General features: G+C 39.0%; 1 protein-coding gene across 1 annotated transcript in view; it reads right to left on the minus strand.

The window, feature by feature from the left end:
• adcy6b (adenylate cyclase 6b) overlaps positions 1 to 17,577 on the minus strand; it is a 38,647-nt gene that overhangs the window by 12,036 nt on the left and 9,034 nt on the right. The window contains exons 4-5 of the mRNA XM_016257793.1: positions 2,186 to 2,335; positions 555 to 676 (exon numbers count right to left, since the gene is read on the minus strand). Of these exons, the coding sequence (XP_016113279.1) occupies positions 555 to 676; positions 2,186 to 2,335 (272 nt within the window). The remainder of the gene's footprint in view (positions 1 to 554; positions 677 to 2,185; positions 2,336 to 17,577) is intronic.

Genomic DNA, 17,577 nt, shown 5'->3' on the forward strand with positions numbered 1-17,577 from the left:
CGCATTATCGTGCGACAACAGATGGCACTGCTGCCAACATTTGGAAAGCAGGATCCCTACACAGTCTGTGACATTTAGCATTTTTATACATCCAAGTTTTCCTAGCACAGATGCTTCGAGCTGGCTGGGATTATGCAGGACAACGTGTTGTATTCCACACGCTACAAACTTGTACCTGCATTACTAAAGTGGCTTGATGTCATTTCACGCAGCTTTCTGTTAATTGATTGTGTAACTTCTGGTACATCATAACAAGCAGCCATAACCCAACTTGACCCTCAGAGAGAAAAAAAAGACAGAAAAGTCATGTCTCAAGGACTAGCGAGTACGCTAATCTGCGTTTAAGTATTCAACATCGCTTCAGCCTTGGGAAAGATAACCTTTTAAGCGGTATCAGTGTTTAATGTGTCTGTGTTTTATCCAGACTTGTCGCCTGCTTCAATCACGTGGGGACTGAATGTTATAACACTGCTGGTTCTCATACTGGAGGTGTGAGGACAACATTGGCAACCGTATCTGTATGACACCATGCGCTGGTCTTGGCATTTGTGTACCTGACGTTGTCGTGCTTCTGGATGTAGATCTTGTGGAACATCATATCCTCTTTCTTAGCGTTGATGTCTGCCTTCATCTCCATGGCAACGTGCCTTGGCAACACAGAGAGCAGCAGGCGCTCCTGGATCAGGTTTGAGATGACACCAGTGAGCATGTGTATATGTACAGTGGGGAAAAAAAGTATTTAGTCAGCCACCAATTGTGCAAGTTCTCCCACTTAAAAAGATGAGAGAGGCCTGTAATTTTCATCATAGGTATACCTCAACTATGAGAGACAAAATGAGAAAAAAAATCCAGAAAATCACATTGTAGGATTTTTAAAGAATGTATTTGCAAATTATGGTGGAAAATAAGTATTTGGTCAGTAACAAAATTTCATCTCAATACTTTGTTATATACCCTTTGTTGGCAATGACAGAGGTCAAACGTTTTCTGTAAGTCTTCACAAGGTTTTCACACACTGTTGCTGGTATTTTGGCCCATTCCTCCATGCAGATCTCCTCTAGAGCAGTAATGTTTTGGGGCTGTCGCTGGGCAACACGGATTTTCAACTCCCTCCAAAGATTTTCTATGGGGTTGAGATCTGGAGACTGGCTAGGCCACTACAGGACCTTGAAATGCTTCTTACGAAGCCACTGGCTGACTAAATACTTTTTTGCCCCACTGTATATGTGGACAGTTGACATAACTTTTGGATTTTTTTGATGAACTTTCAAGATTTTATGGGATAAAATACACAAACACATAGCTATACACAACACATATGTACACACACATACACATTTATCTATCTATATATATATCTATATATATATATGAAAATGTGTGTATATAAAAAGTTTTTATTTTTATGATAAAATGTATTTGTATATATAGATTAGATTGTTTTTATACTTGTATATAAATGTCATTTATCAGTGGTTTCTAATTTGTATTTATACAGTATTGTGTATGTATGCGTGTATATATATATATATATATATGTATACACTGTATGTACACATATATGCATGTATATATATATATATATGTGTGTGTGTGTGTGTACAAGTAACAGTTTAATTAAACAAGAAATTTTGAAGTAGAAACGCTGTAATAGTATTTTAGTGTACCATTTTTTTTATTTTCATATATATATATATACATACATACATAGTGGGTACGGAAAGTATTCAGACCCCCTTAAACTTTTCGCTAAATTTTACAATCGCTGGACACTTGATAAGGACTATTATAATCATTTTATAGAGATATAGATAATTACAATGAACAATATCTAGCCAATGCAATATTTCACACTAGAAAAATGTATATTAAATGTCAAATATCTATATACAAATATATATATTTGAAAACAAATCTAGAAAATTTACATTTTCCAAAAACTGTTTTTATAGTTATACTACTATTATTAACTTGACACAATGTTTTAAAGCTTTGTGTATGGCTGAAGCAGTGGTGCTTTAAAGGATGAATTTAAAGTTGCAACTTTTCTCACAAGGTTTTACAGTCTCACAAGGTTTTACTAAGAGCTAAAGCACAGCATGTTATCAGCATGCATCATGCACATTCACGAGGTAAACAAGTGTCGGGCGGGTAGGTGTGTTTGTTTACTCGAGCGCTTGCCAACCTGCTGCTGGTTCTCTCTCTGAAGATGTATTCTGGCTTGGATGTATCCTCTGGTCTCCTTGAAGGCCTGTCTCTGAGACACCTCTGCTGGGTAGTGCGTGCAGATGCCAATGATGTTGGTGCACAGGAAAATCATCGCATTGGCACATAACTGCACAGAGAAAAAGAGAAGAGGAATAAAATTAGGAATTTTGGATTTGAGAAAAAGTTAGACTATTTTTGTTTGCAATCCAAGGTCGAGATCACCACGGGTCTCACTTTGCTTTAAAGGTGGGCGCAGACACGATTTTTGAGCTGAATTTTGGACGAAATTTATAGACTTGGATCATGATTATTATCCAGGCCATTTTAGTTAAATTAAAGTTGTACCTTCATAACACACATGGTTTACTGACTGGCATATTAATTGACTATGGTCTGGAGAAATCTAAATAAATATTTTTTAAATAAATGGAATAAAAAAAATGTAATAGTACAATATAAAATATTTTAATATTTAACAACATTTTAATATTTTTTTATATTTCTTTTAAATATTTAAGAATATTTTTAGATTTCGATGGGACTTGATTTTTGTGTATGTTAAACACACACACACACACACACACACACACACACAATATATCAATTATGTATAAACACATATTGATGATGTATAAACATGCCTATGCTCTGCACATCTGTTTGGGGGGAAAAAGACAGACTCAGTCAGCCAATAGTAAATCTTTTCCAGTTCAGAGGGAAACCAAGAAAGACTGATGTTTTTCTAATTTAACCATGTCTGGCTACATATCATGAAAATTTTTGGCTTTATTTAATGGCAAAAAGGTAACTTGTGTCCTAAATGTCCTCACTCATTTTCTTCAATCCACTTGATCTATGAGCATCTATCAAGAATAAACACAGGACATACAGACCACAATGAAACAGCCATGAACTTCACAGAGTTGGGGTGAGGTACTGAGGGCTGTCTTACCGTAGTACTTACTGCCTGTATTACAGCATTCAAGCTCAAATCAATCATACAAAATTTCACGGATTTATAAGAGAAGAAATTTGAACTCCTACAGAGTGTGCAAAGATTCTGTATTAAAAAGACATACTGCATGAATCAAGATGCTTCCCGACACTGAAAATAAATGCCTGGAAATCCATATCTCTGAAAAGTGAACAGTGGAAAAAGGTTTTGTCCCGAAGTAAAAGTCAAAACACTTCACTTCAGGTCTTTTATCTCTACATCAGTACAAGCATCTGGGGATTAGATGGTATGCGGTCAAACCTGTGTTTAAGAGAACTGAAGATGCTTTGCGGTTTTACTGCAAATGGTTTCGGAGAAATGCGTAACAGGTATATTATGGACAGCATTTTTGCACAAGGTAATCTTACAAAAACATATTCAGGTCACATGTCACAACAACTGAAAATAAATTATATTTTGCATAAATAAAGTCAAGCCTATTTTAAGACCATTAAGCACATTTCTCCACCATTTATTAAATTGTAATTCCTGTTGCTTGAGTTCTGCTTCATGTGGACAATGCTCCAGAGATTATGTCATGTCCTGTCTCTTCCTGGTATCCTGATATAGATATTTTATTCGATTTACATGGTCATAACATGAGTTGAAATACTGAATATGACAGTGAACACACAAGGTCAATACGTGATTACCACGTGTAAGAGTATGCTTCTACTATCGACAACCCAAGCAAACAGTCATAATTTTCCATCAGTCAGAAACGGTTTGCCTGAGAGAATTTGTTGAGGCCCATTTCTCTGCAACAAGCGTTTTCTTCTTTGCCGAAGAGGAATGGTCTTTATTTATCCACTTGACAAGAAATGGCACGGCAGAGCTTCAGAAAAACAGCTCCACTCCCTCTTTCAAGTGCCCCTAGAGTGAATGTGCAAACATCTTCAGATTTTAGAGTTCAGGAAGAAAAGCCAGGCCCATCAGGCATCCATTTGCTCAGATGGTTTGCGTAATTTCAGCATTTGCATAAGTTTTCCAAAAGGCAGTTCTATTCAAGCGACTCGCTAACACCAACGGTCCAAACCACCGAGCTGATTAGACATGGAAAATGTGGGGATGTGGCCACAAACACGACAGATTGCTAATTCTCCATGTGTGGCCAGAAAAAGCCTGCAACAGGGTGTGCAGAACTAGGCGAGTAACCTAACTAGTCAACTAGCAAAGTACTACTAGAATATTTGATTCCTCTTAGTTCAATCTGCCACTGAATTCCTCACCTAAACTGACGTTACAACAAAATGCATTGGGTGATTCTGTGGATGTGTCATAAGCTTTCAGCTTTCACGTTTAGCAATATTTCGATTCATAAAGTATATCAGATTCTCTGGCAGACTGCATTTTCTCCACAGCAGGGCCTGTTGTAGATGTCATCACTTGATTTTCTGGATAAGAACATGTGAAATTACAAAAATGATATGGTCTTTAGACACAACAGTTGCATGTGTGGATTATCCTAATGGTGGCAGTTTAATTTTCTAATGGGATTCCATGTAAGCACTTGGTGAGTATTTTAATCTTGTTTTTAATTAAATGCATATTGTTCATTCTTTTAAAAATAACAAAAGAAAAGCATAGGCTGATGTTTTTGAAAATGATGTAGCATTTGAAAATACACAATATACATTCCCTATACACTACCATTTAAAGGTTTAAAAAAAAAAAACTTAACACAAACATTAAAAACAGCCTTTTTAATATATTACATTCTATTTTAATATATTATGAAATGTAATTTACTGCTGTGATGGCAAAACTGAATTTTCAGCATCCATTACTCCAGTTTCCGTTTCACTTGATCATACAGGAATCATTCTAATATGCTGATTTGCTGCTCAAGAAACACTTTATTATTATTATTATTATTAATGCTGACAACAGTTGTGCTGCTTAACATTATGTGGAAACTGTGATACTTTTTTCAGGATTATTTGATGAATAGAACGTTCAAAAGAACAGCATTTTTTGACCAGAAACACCATCAACAGTTAGCAATAGCATACACTGCAACAAGCCCCTGTTTTATTCATGTAACATCCAATATAAAGCAGCCCCCTCAATTCATCTATATCACACTGACTGAGAGTAGATCATATAAGTAAATTTTTAAAAAGCGGTTGACATTTGAGCTGACAGATCTGACAGAACAAATGTCACATGCTTTTACCTCACAGCAAAACTGATTAAATGAGACGGTCAGATCACTCACTGAGCGTGTGTGTGTGTGTGTGGGTGTGTGTGAGACAATGAGCCACACATGGAGCAGTCAGCCACTGTGTTAGACGACTGTGTGTTTAGAAATGTCAGAGAATAAAGACACTGCTGTTTTATTTAATCCTCATAATAAAGCTGACCTGAACTGACAAGGACTGGAAAACGTAGTTTCTAAAAAGTATGGACATAAAGCCAAACTAGACTAAGCCTTTCCAAATCCTTTGTATTTATTACATTAACATGTGAAACCCTTTCTTACACTCAAGTAAGAACTTTTCTGCTTGGGAGTAAGAATTTGTATACAGTACACACAATTTCTGCATTTTTCCCAAAACATACTGCTCATAGTGTTGTTGACACACATTGTATGGAGCAGGGCTGGTGTGGCAAGAGTGAGGGATGATGGGATTTTATTCATAGAAACACTTAGTGCCTTCTTTAACAGGGACTCTTCCTTTCAAAGAGTCCAAACGTTGTCTTGAAAGTTCGGTTTACCACCTTATTTCTGCTTATATAGCACAATTTAGCTGTGCCACAAGGTTAGGAAATGTGAAGGAGATACAGGAAAGTTTGAGAAAAGGAAAGAAATCTAGACTAACAATAGAAATATTTATACTCTGGTGTGTGATCAAGAAAAGCTCTTGCCATCTCCTCTGAATGATGCAGATATATTTCACTGACTATGAAGTTATTACATGTTTCATTACTATGAAATAAAAACAGCATTTAGGATTTAAATGTGCTGTGGGCTCACATGATTCAAGACTAGAGCAGAAATCCATCCAGATGTTGTTGCTGTCTTGGCAACCACAAGTTGAAAACATCAAGTTATATGGGGAGTGGTGTCACTTCCAGACGATTAACTTTGTCAAACATGACTTGTGCTAGGGTGGATTTACTCTCAGTTCACTTTGTCACTTTGCTGGAACAAAGGAAGTAATGAAGAAGGGAAGAAAGAAAAAACAAATAACAAGAAAAAAAATTAAATGGAAGAAAGAGAGAGAGAAAAGGAAGGGGATATTTTTTTTTTATTGTTTTAGTTTAAAGGGCACCTATTATGCAAAATCCACTTTTACATGGTGTTTGGGCATAAATGTGTTAGCAGTGTGTGAACACAACCACCCTACAATCATAAAAATCCACCCACTCAGCGGTTCTACGCTGTCCTCCATTTTCTCCACGTTCGAGCAGCTGTAACGCTAACAATGTCTCGCAAGCAATCCCGTTGCTCTGTGTTTGGGTGTAAGACTGAACATTAGAGTCTTCATTTTCTCCCAACATCTGAGCTGCTGAGGATGCTGTGGATTACTTTCATTTTTCAAGGTAATGCGCCTCAAAATCTACCTAAATACGTGCATCACTCCAGATTCCTTTGTGAATGTCATGTCGTTATAGTGCTTAGCGTTTTAACCATATTTGTGTGCATACATTAAGTATTTTTTAACTGATCAGTGCCACGCTTGTGAGATTCGTTCGGTAGTGCGGCTCGGTCAATTGATCGGCGCCGATGTCAGATCAGCGCAACATTGCACTGTTTCGTCCCACTTTCAGTGCATTTGGCTTCCCATATGTACGGCTAAACACCGGTTCTCTCGCTCTTAGTTATGTTGCTTCTACCGGCGGTTTATTGCTGTAGGTATGCAATGCAGAGAGATGTATACGCTACACCCTCTTCTGGAGACGGGGCGGGAATATGCAGCTCATTTGCATTTAAAGCGATACACTCAAAAAACAGCTCTTTTTTAGACACACCCCAAAAATGACATCTTCCAGCTGTTATAATAAATGATCTGTTGGGTATTTTGAGCTGAAACTTCACAGACACATTCTGGGGACACCCAAGACCAATATTACATCTTGTAAAAAGGGGCATAATAGGTGCCCTTTAAAATAATAAATTCGTTTTTTAATGAAGGAAGGCACAAAGAAAAAGAACACCAAAAGAAAAAAAAAGGAAAAGAAAAAATGAAAAGAAAGAGTGAAAGAAAGAGAGAGAGTGTGAGAGAGAGAGAGAGAGAGAGAGAGAGAGAGAAGGAAAGGAAAGGAAAGAGAAAAGAGATAGAGAAAAGAAAAGAAAATAGCATCGGAAAAAGACTAGGACTTGGACTTGGACTTGGACTTTTTGGCACTGAACTAAATCATAGTTTGGGCCAAGCTAAAATTGGTCTCAGCTGAGCAGTGAAGCCATAGAGTGATCTTTGAGAAAAATGGCACCAAACACAATGGGCTCAGCAAAACTGGATCAAGGCCATGCAACAGATAAAGACAGAAATACTTTTGAAACATGATTTTAAAACATAAATGCATATCTCTCAGAGACAAAGGGAGATTTTCAAAACAAAGCTGTATGCTAATGGCCCTCTTCATCAATCATATTCCCTTATAGAATAATCTGGAAAACAATCATTGGGAGATTTCAATGTTTTATATATATATATATAGCATCTAAGTCCTGGCACAATACCACAGAGCTTCCTCAAGGAAGAACGTGATGTCTTGACATTCAGTGCTATGAGCTACAGAATCCTGAAAGTCCTCAAGCTATAGGGCCCCTCAACACGCTCTCAGGGTGCTTTCACACTAGCACTTTTGGTGCGCCCCCGGGTTCGATTGACGTCAGCGTCCGGTACCTTTGGATGATGTGAACGCTGTTATCCAAACTCGGGTGTGCACCCGCGAATTGTACCCGAGTCCGCTTAAAAAGGGTGGTCTGGGGTACGGTTTAAGGGTGCTTTCACACTTGGTTCGATTGCTTGGTCCGAACCCCAGTTCGATTGCTGATTCAGTACATAACCAATCGTCAATCAAACCCGGGTGCGCACCAAAAGTGCTAGTGTGAAAGCACCCTAAGTGAACTCCGGTACGGTTCGCTGCTGATGTGAACACAATCATACCAAATCACGGAAGTGAACCGCTATTAATGACGTATTATTTGATAAAAATTTGTGTGTTTCACTCACTTTCTTGACGAGCGTGACTGATGCGCTGCAAGCAGAGAGCTGTATATCTCATTTCTATTCACCTTCAGAGTACTTTAGAGCATTTGCAGTACATTCGTAAGGCAGACGTAAGTGCCGTTATGTACTGAAGCTTTGGAAACAAACCAACGGTTCAAAAACATAAATATAAAATTGAAGAGAGCCTTGCTACGCATTTTGCCGTCTTCTCCTGCGCCATCATTACTAAGCAACGAGGTAAACAGCTGCTGGCTTGATGACGCAAACGAACCGTGGTTCGGACCCAAATAATATAATGTGAAGACAGTCCTGCGGGGGCAGGGGGAGCAATCAAACTTGGGTTCGCACCAAGCAATCGAACCAAGTGTGAAAGCACCCTCAGAGACAGAAACACTGATTACCAGCACTTGACCTGCTTCTGTGCCATGTCAGAACTCCAAATGCCTCACTAAAGACTGTTTCACACTAGACACATGTGAACTGCTTTCGCTTCACTTACACATGCAGTGTGAAACGGACATAACATGTTGCAAGGAAGGTTCTTAGTTGTGTGCTTTATGTTTATGTGTTGTCATCTTCCTCGCGATTTGCCTGATTTGTCTGATACTGAATCTAATGCACAAAACATACAGTGGGACACAGCTACTCTGATTCCCAAAAGAATGGGCTGGTTCTTTCAGTGAAAACAATCAAATCAATCATTTTAAATGCTACAAGTGAATTTAGGCATACCAACATTATTATTAAAACAAGTATGAACAATGCATATTCATTTTTGGGACTTGCTAAAGATTAACCCAAGATTAAATTAAATGTTATTTATTAATTTTGAAAAACTGTATTTCTTTAAACTCCTCCACAGACCTCCATAGCACTCCCTTACAGCTTACGGCCCACTGGGGATCCCAGGACCCCAGTTTGAAAAATCGCCAGGCAGATTTCAGCAAAGCCCTGACTCACACTGAAACTAATTTTGTGTGACTAATTCTGCAAACTGATTCAGTGTGAATACACCTCCGTGCAGAGAACTGAATGACACCGTGCTAACCTAAAAAATACCCTTAAAGGGATAGTTCTCCTCAAAACGAAAATTGTCTACACATACTCACTCTCATGTCATTCTGACTGAAATTTAAGTGGTTATTTACTGAAACTAATTGGTCACCATTTTCACTGTATGGAAAAGGGCTGCTTGGACATTCTGCCAAACATATTTTTTGTGTTTCACAGTTTAACAGTAATTTTCTGTACCAAATGACATGAGGGTGAGTAAACGATGACAGATACTTCATTTGTAGGTGAACTATTCCTTTAAAAATTCTTAACCATTCCATGGGTCAAAATCCACAGAAGCCCTGTATAAACAGCTGCTATACCATAAGGATCAACTCTCGATCTTCCAGTTCTGATCTCAGGAGCCATTGCACAGAGCAAACAAACAAAATCAAAGAGAATTAGAGCAGGAGGAGTGGTAGAGAATGAGTGAGTAAGAAAAAAGAGAGGAGGCAGAACAACTAAATTAAAAGATAAGTAGGCAAAACAGTCCGTTTCTAGGAAGTCGCAGTCAAGCGAAAGCTCTGGTTTCACAGGGCTGTTACATAAGAAAGCCAAAGTCCTACTTGCACTGGAACTCAGTCCAGAAACAATGTTATATACACATATATACGCACAGGACCTTACACTAGGATTTAGTTAAAGGTCCATTGAGGCCTATATCCAGAATTTAATCATTATGTTTATTTGAAGGGAATGTCGGATGCTGCTGGTGTGTTCGCAGCATGAATGAGAAGGCTTTTAAGATTTAAGGATGGTCTGTGAACAGCCTTACCAAGAGAATTCCTGGAAAGGCAAACTTATAAAAACATTTTTGACCTCAGATGAACTTGTCATATCTGCGGAGGTCTCATCCCTACGGCAGTCAAAAGCAGGCATATGAAATGCAACTTTACTACCAGGCTTTTTAAGCTATGATTTATGGCAAATAAATTGTAGTTTATGAGGATTTAAAGTCCACTCATACACATTTGAAAAAGCATTTGTTGTGCAAGCGAAATGAGGTTAAGGTTAAAGTTTGCTCCCTCTTAAGACAAATGTAGGCAGGAATATCAAGCCCATATGCAGGTCATGTAGAATCAAAGGCACTTCCTCTACACTCTAAAAAAATGCTGGGTTAAAAAGGGACAAACCCAGCTATTGGGTTGTTTTGACCCAGCGGTTGGGTTGTTTTGAATCCAATTGCTGGGTCAAAACAACCCAATAGCTGGGTTTGTCCCTTTTTAGCCCAGCATTTTTTAGAGTGTAGTTTCTACTAAGGGATGGTTTATTTCTTTATCATTCATAACAGTGTGAGGCCCCGGGCCCCTGATAAATAATTTTATATATATATATAAATGTATTAATGGACAGTATTTTTTCTTAATTTAAATAAATAAAGAATAAATAATAACAATTATTTTTGAGAATTTCTAAAGCTAAGTTTGAAACTACATCCAAATATAATTAAAAAAAGTAACTTTATTTTTTAAGTTTTTATAATGAAGCATTTTCTGAATGAAAACTGAAGGCTTTACAATTATTCAGACATTGGAGCACCAACAACTAGTGACCCAAAATCATTCCAATACTATTCAAATACTGCCATTTGATTCTTCTCTAGCAGCACATTTTTTTCATCATTCAGAAACCACACGCCTATAGACCAGCACTGAGCTCATGAGTGTCTCTAAACACATCCATTCTTCATCAGCAAATGCATTGTTCTTAAGACCTTGATGTACTGTTAAAACTTGTGATACTCAAACACTCAAGTGCAGTTATCTGTTTCTCTGCTGCATTGGAATGACCATCAGCGCATCTCTAATGCATCTCCAAACAACTCCTAGCATTGTACAAACAGGTTCTTCCCCCTGAGCCAGCTATCATACATGCTACGGGCATCTGGCTAAAACTGCTCTTTTCTGTTCACACAATAACGGGTATTAAGTTGATGTATGCTAACAAAAATTGATTTTAGAACAATTTCACAGAGTATAAAGTCAATGTTTATTTTCATCACCATGAATTTCCCTGGAATTTTGCTTAGATCAGTTTTCAGGAATCAATGAAGTCTATATATTTAGTGTATCCGGCTATGCATTAGTTAATTTAGCTACTATACACAAGCGTGTAACCAGGTCTTGGGCTAAAAATAACACATTCAGCTTGGTGTCTCTGAAAAAGGTGTTACATTTATGTCTCTAATTTGCTGGTCTCTTCCTGAGCCTAGTTTAACCCCATGGGACAATGTTGGAACAAAAGCCACAGAACAGGTGATCTCATAGACTGGAGTCACAGAGTGCCAGTGAAATCACAGTGTCTGCCGCCTCTCTATATGACAACCAAAAAACTTACCCACGTAAACAGTCCCACGCCTGCCAATAAGCAGTCAAACCAGGTGACCAAACATATTTTCCATTTGAACGGCGGGCTTGGCTTTACATTTTTATCCATATAAAGCTGCAAGTTGGCAGTTCTTCATAATGTGACTTTTTAATTAACTTTTTTTTAGTGATTTTATATTTACATGTTTGGGAATTGACTGAATAAGTGAAAACTGTGCATCACATGCCAAAGCCAAAATTCGGGACATAAACAGTTCCACACCTGTCAATAAGCAGTTGGATCAAGTGATCAAACATATTTTCCATTTGAACAACAGCCTCTGCCTTACATTTGTATCCATACACAGCTGCAGTGGACAATTGTCCATAATGTGACTTTTTTTTAATTAACATCTAATTTTTTTTTTTTTACTTTATCAATTTAATTTGATATCTATTGGGAATTTAATAAATTGTGAAAACTAAGCATTACATAAATCCAAAACGTAATGCTATATTAACATTATTTAGTTAATGAATAACATTATCCAATAGCCTGTGTGACCTAAGTAACGTCATCGCATAAGAAAAGCTGCATAAATTGCATAAATTTAAGTCTAAATTTAAATTAAAAAATAAATAAAAATCACAAAGAATTTTTTACATTTGAAAATATTTGATCATTTACAATAAGACTAGGATGAAATACAGTATACAGTCAATGTCACCATTTTAAGTACTTTTTGCCTTGCCTACTGTAGTTCATTTAAAAGGTCTTGTGATGTTGTTTTTTTAACAAAGTACATATTATATGTACATTATTAAGTACAAAATATTATGTGTAATCTCTCCTTTATTAAGGTTTAAGGGGATGTCAGAGCAGTATGGCAATGCATTTGGCCCATTCACTTGTAGAAAACTGCTTGATTTGCCTTATAATTAGGGTTGGGTATACCATTCACATTTTAACCGGTACGGTACCGGTATCAGTACCTGAATTTCGGTACTTTACTCTCTGTGTAATTACAAAAACATTTATTTCAGTGAAAAAATAAGTCTCAATTTCAACATTTTGAACAATAGGGCCCTACAAACTTTTTTTTTTTTTCCCCAGAAAATCTTGTTTTAATTTTTCTGAAAAAATCAAATGAAGGCATTAAACATTTATTTTAAATCAAATGAAAATTAAACCCTTTTATTTTTTGGCAAACAAATTGAGGTTTACTGTTGACAGTAATACATGGAAGAAAGATTGTGTGAATATTGCTTTAAAACATTTTATAATAAAAAAATTTTTTCTACAATTAAGTGATTAATCTGGTTGTAATATTTTAAATAGTTTTCTTTAAATTTTATAGAAAATTGAATATTTAAAGATATACATTATACTGTGCAAAAGTAATACAAGAGTAATATATTTCAGTTACATGTTAAACCATACGTTTATTTTGACAGGTTGCCATGAATTTTCTGTGTGTATACAGTACGATGATGCTAGTTTTCTCAAACGGTAAAATTCTCGCGAAGTGACTCTCACAGCAGCTCGGGATTAAGTTTTTGTGTTCAAGCCGTCATATAGTGAGACCATAGACTATATAAAAACATGGACGTGTTTCGTGTCCATGACATCACTTGTAGTTTTCCGAAGCGCATTTTTGAAGCCTAAAGTGGGCGGAACCGACCGTCGCCATCTTGGCAGCGCGTCACCGCGCGTCACTCCTGGATAATCGAAAATGGGCAAAAAGGCGGGACGTGGGAGAAGCTGAAGTGCCTGGTTGCTGAAACCATGCCAGTCTATAGTGATAGCAGTGCTGCCGTGCAAAGACAAAACACCATAACTTTGTTTTCGGTCGAAAATTAGTTATTGATGATTTTGGGACATATATGACCTCCTTTATCATGTGTATAAGTATCTTGGAGAAAACCCCGGAGAAACCAAGGCAGAACACAGTATCATCAGTTACCTCTCTTTGACTTTGTTTTAGAACGCTCAAATTAAGTTACAGTGCTCTGCATTTGTTAAGCCGTTCGTCAATATTACTGTGCCAGCCTGGAGTTATACGGTATTCTGCCTTTGTTTTACTGTACATTAAAGTCTGCCGCGTTTAAATTACGGTGTAACTTGTGTACTTTCATACATCTGTCTGCACTTCTTTAGACAAACATCTAACAAACTGCTTTATATAACAAAGCACTGTAAACAAGCAACAACTAGATAACTTGGCAACAATAATTAATCGTAAATAATCTTTAAAGTTTTTTTTCAGATGCCAGCTGTCAGTCTAGGGCTACCCACTTCTGCACGTGTCGAATGCCATGGCAGCGTATCACATAAAATCAGTAACTGTTCGCAATTAAATCTGTTTCCTACCTTTTCTTGTAACTCGATAAAAACCACTGCAATGAACGTCATCTGAGAGGTTTAATTCACAATCATTCTGAGCATTATTCCTGCTGGCGTTCACAATCAATCCACAAGTCGTTCTTATAGGTCAAGCTATTTTCATTCAGTTCGATGTGAACACAATAGGCTAAGTATGTTTTGCATCCTTTAATGTTAGCGAACATCGCAAATAAATTGGTTGCAAAACGGTATCCACTCACGTTTAACTTTTTGTCTGGGTGTTACGGTTAGAAAAAAAAAACTGAATCACATTACATGTTATAGCCTAGCCAATGATCACTAGATTTTATACAGATGTTACTATAATGATTCTGTAAATGGTGATCAGCACCCAAATATTGTATATAATATTGTGGAAGTTACTGCCTTTTGCCTTGGCGTGACATCTCACTTTTTGCAGACAGTGCAAAGGCAAAGTACCTACAATAACTTCAAAATAGCGGTAAAAATAAAGTGTTTCAAACAAAACCACGTTTCCGCCATTCATACATACAAAGGCAAGCGGAACATGTAGGATTAATATTTAAACCGTCTTTTTGCATTTTAATATTCACAGACACTAGTTCATATCGCGATTCGAATTAAATGGCAGACCTACTTTTGATTTATTCATCCAAAATTTACGAATTCCATGGCATTCCGTGCTATAGAGTAAATTGCGTTTTTATGAATGGACTCCACGATCCCGTCCGCGTTTTCGCAGAAACCATTATGGCCCTAGAAATGTAACCATACTTCAGAACATTTCGGCTTGCCCTGTGTGTTGTTTGAATGAGGTCTCTCTTTCTCTCTCTGTAGCGTATGCGCCCACACGCGTTCTCAGGTACCGAAATTTGGCACCGATTGATTTAACGTGATTCGCTACTCGGTAGTGCAGACGCAATTCAGTCGGTACCCTTACAAGAACCCTACTTATAATTGTCTTGAATTGCCTTATATTTATTTGATATAAAAACCATGATAATTATAAAAGACTGTGACGAGTGGGGGTGGGGCCGAGAGCCATGGGAACGGAGCGAGGCCGGTGGAGTAATTGATAATGACTGACACCTGCACCACTCACCGGTCTCGAATCCCATGGAGGAGCTCCGGAAGGATAAAAGGAGGAGTTACGACAGTGAAAGAGGAGAGAGGACCAGGCCTGGACTTTATTTTGTGTTTTGTGTTTCAGCCATCCGTGAGAGGCTGCCGCTTTACTCTCATTTTGTGTTTGTTTATTTTATTAAAATCTTTAATGTTTGCCGGTACCCGCCTCCTTCTTCCCGAACTACGAACTTTGTTACATTGGTGCCGAAACCCGGGAGAAAGGAGGGACATGCTGTCAGAGAGCCCTCGCTTCTGAGGGGGATCGCGGTGCTGAGGAGATCGGAAGAAGCGGAGAGACCGCCGGTGGCTGTCCCGAGGTGGTGGTGCTGGAACTATGGAAGACGAGGTGGGACGGAGAGCTCGCTGCCGCACACCTGGGTTGAGGAGGGGTGGCTGCCGTCCGAGAGGGAGCGGAGGAGTTGGCCCTGTTCGCCAGGAGGCCGGAGCCTGCTGCCATCTGCCATGATTGGGGAGGAGCAGGGAATGGGGGACTCGCTGCCGGCTGCCCTCAATAGGAGGAGCCATCGCTGTCCGCCAGGAGGCGGAGGAGCGGTGGGTGGGCCGTCCACCAACGATGTCCAGTACCATCGCATGGCACCGCGAGTGAGATCCTCTCAGCCGGTTGAGGACCAAGCGGCAGTGTGTCCGGGAACCGGACCGATAATTATTTTTTTTGTTTCTTTTCCTCTCTCCCCTCTCTTGTATCTGTCTCTCCTCATCCTTCCGTCTCCTTTTCTCTCACCTCGTCTGTCTGTCTTTACCCCCAGGTACGCCGTGGCCGGCATGATCGGCTCCCCCGGAGGGGGGAGGGGGGAGTAGAGTGCAGTCTCGGGAGTACCCCCCCGGCCTGCGAGGGGCGATGGGGGTATGTGACGAGTGGGGGCGGGGCCAAGAACCGTGGGAACGGAGCGAGGCCGGTGGAGTAATTGATAATGAGCGACACCTGCACCACTCACCGGTCTCGAGTCCCACGGAGGAGCTCCAGAAGGATAAAAGGAGGAGTGACGACAGCGAAAGACGAGAGAGGACCAGGCCTGGATTTTATTTATTTTTTTGTGTGCAGCAATCGTCCACGAGGGGCTGCTGCTTTACTTTCATTTTGTGTTTGTTTATTTTATTAAAATCTTAAATGTTCGCCGGTTCCCGCCTCCTTTTTCCCATGACTACGAACGTTGTAACAAAGACCTTTTTAGATGAGCTACAGTATGGCACACAGCAGGACTTTGCAACTTTCCAAAAGTGCTTCATGTCAATTACCAAGATCTACACAGCAAAATCAATTAAATACTTTCCCTCCCTGCATTCAGCCCAGAACTTTAAGAGAGCAGCAGTATGGAGCTTTTCACCCACACAGCGGCATGCCATGCACATAAAGCCTCTGCGGCTTCCATGACTGAGGGCCATCTCTGAGTCCTGTTGTGAAAAGGGAATTCGTGACTACAAGTGAGTGAGAGAGAGAGACAGACAGACAGAGAGAGCAAGCGAAAGAAAGGCCTGGGCTGGCTGTCTTTTTTCAGCCCAGCGCTATTTCATACTGTCGATCCCCAGCCATTCCTGTCACCACATTCCGCCCCACACCACCCCATCAGTGTGTATCTTCACAAAGACAGCTATTGTCCCACTGGTGATCACCCACTGACCTGCTCTATCTGCACTGCACTGCTGGTCATCTCGGAGGGACACGCAAACAGCACAGTGAGGAGGAGTGCAGGAGTGTGAGAGGGATGGTGGGGGACAGACAGAATGGAGAAGGGAGAGAGATAAAGGGAATGAACAGTAGATGAGCTTTCTGAGGTATAGCTGCATTTCTCATTCCTTTCTGCATTCCTGTTTGGCCAAAGGATATAGAAGAAGAAGAAGAAGGTTTTATTTATATAGTGCCTTTCCATAGCTCAAGGTCACTTAACATAGTGCTAAACAAAACATTTGCACACCCATATACACAATACAAAACACATAAGGCCACATATAGCCACATTATCCAAAATACACATTAAAAAGATACGTTTTAGCTGAGTCTTGAATGTAGACAAAGATGGTATATTACGAAGTGTAAGGGGTAGCGAATTCCATAATTTCGGAGCATTAACACAAAATGACCTACCACCTACAGTGGACAGCCGAAAACGAGGAATGGACAAAAGACCAAGCTCAGATGATCTGAGAGACCAGCCAGGAGAATAGGAGTACAGTAGGTCAGACAGATATGGAGGCGCAAGACCATTTAATATGCCTTAAACATTAGAAGTAATATCTTAAAGGGTCCTATTATGCTTTTTCAATTTTAAAATTTTAGTCAGTGTGTAGTGTGTATGTTTGGGCATAAAAAAGATCTAGAAAGTTACA

This window comes from Sinocyclocheilus grahami, unplaced genomic scaffold, assembly GCF_001515645.1.
Source record: "Sinocyclocheilus grahami isolate Dianchi unplaced genomic scaffold, SAMN03320097.WGS_v1.1 scaffold29.1, whole genome shotgun sequence".
NCBI classification, from domain to species: Eukaryota; Metazoa; Chordata; class Actinopteri; order Cypriniformes; family Cyprinidae; genus Sinocyclocheilus; species Sinocyclocheilus grahami.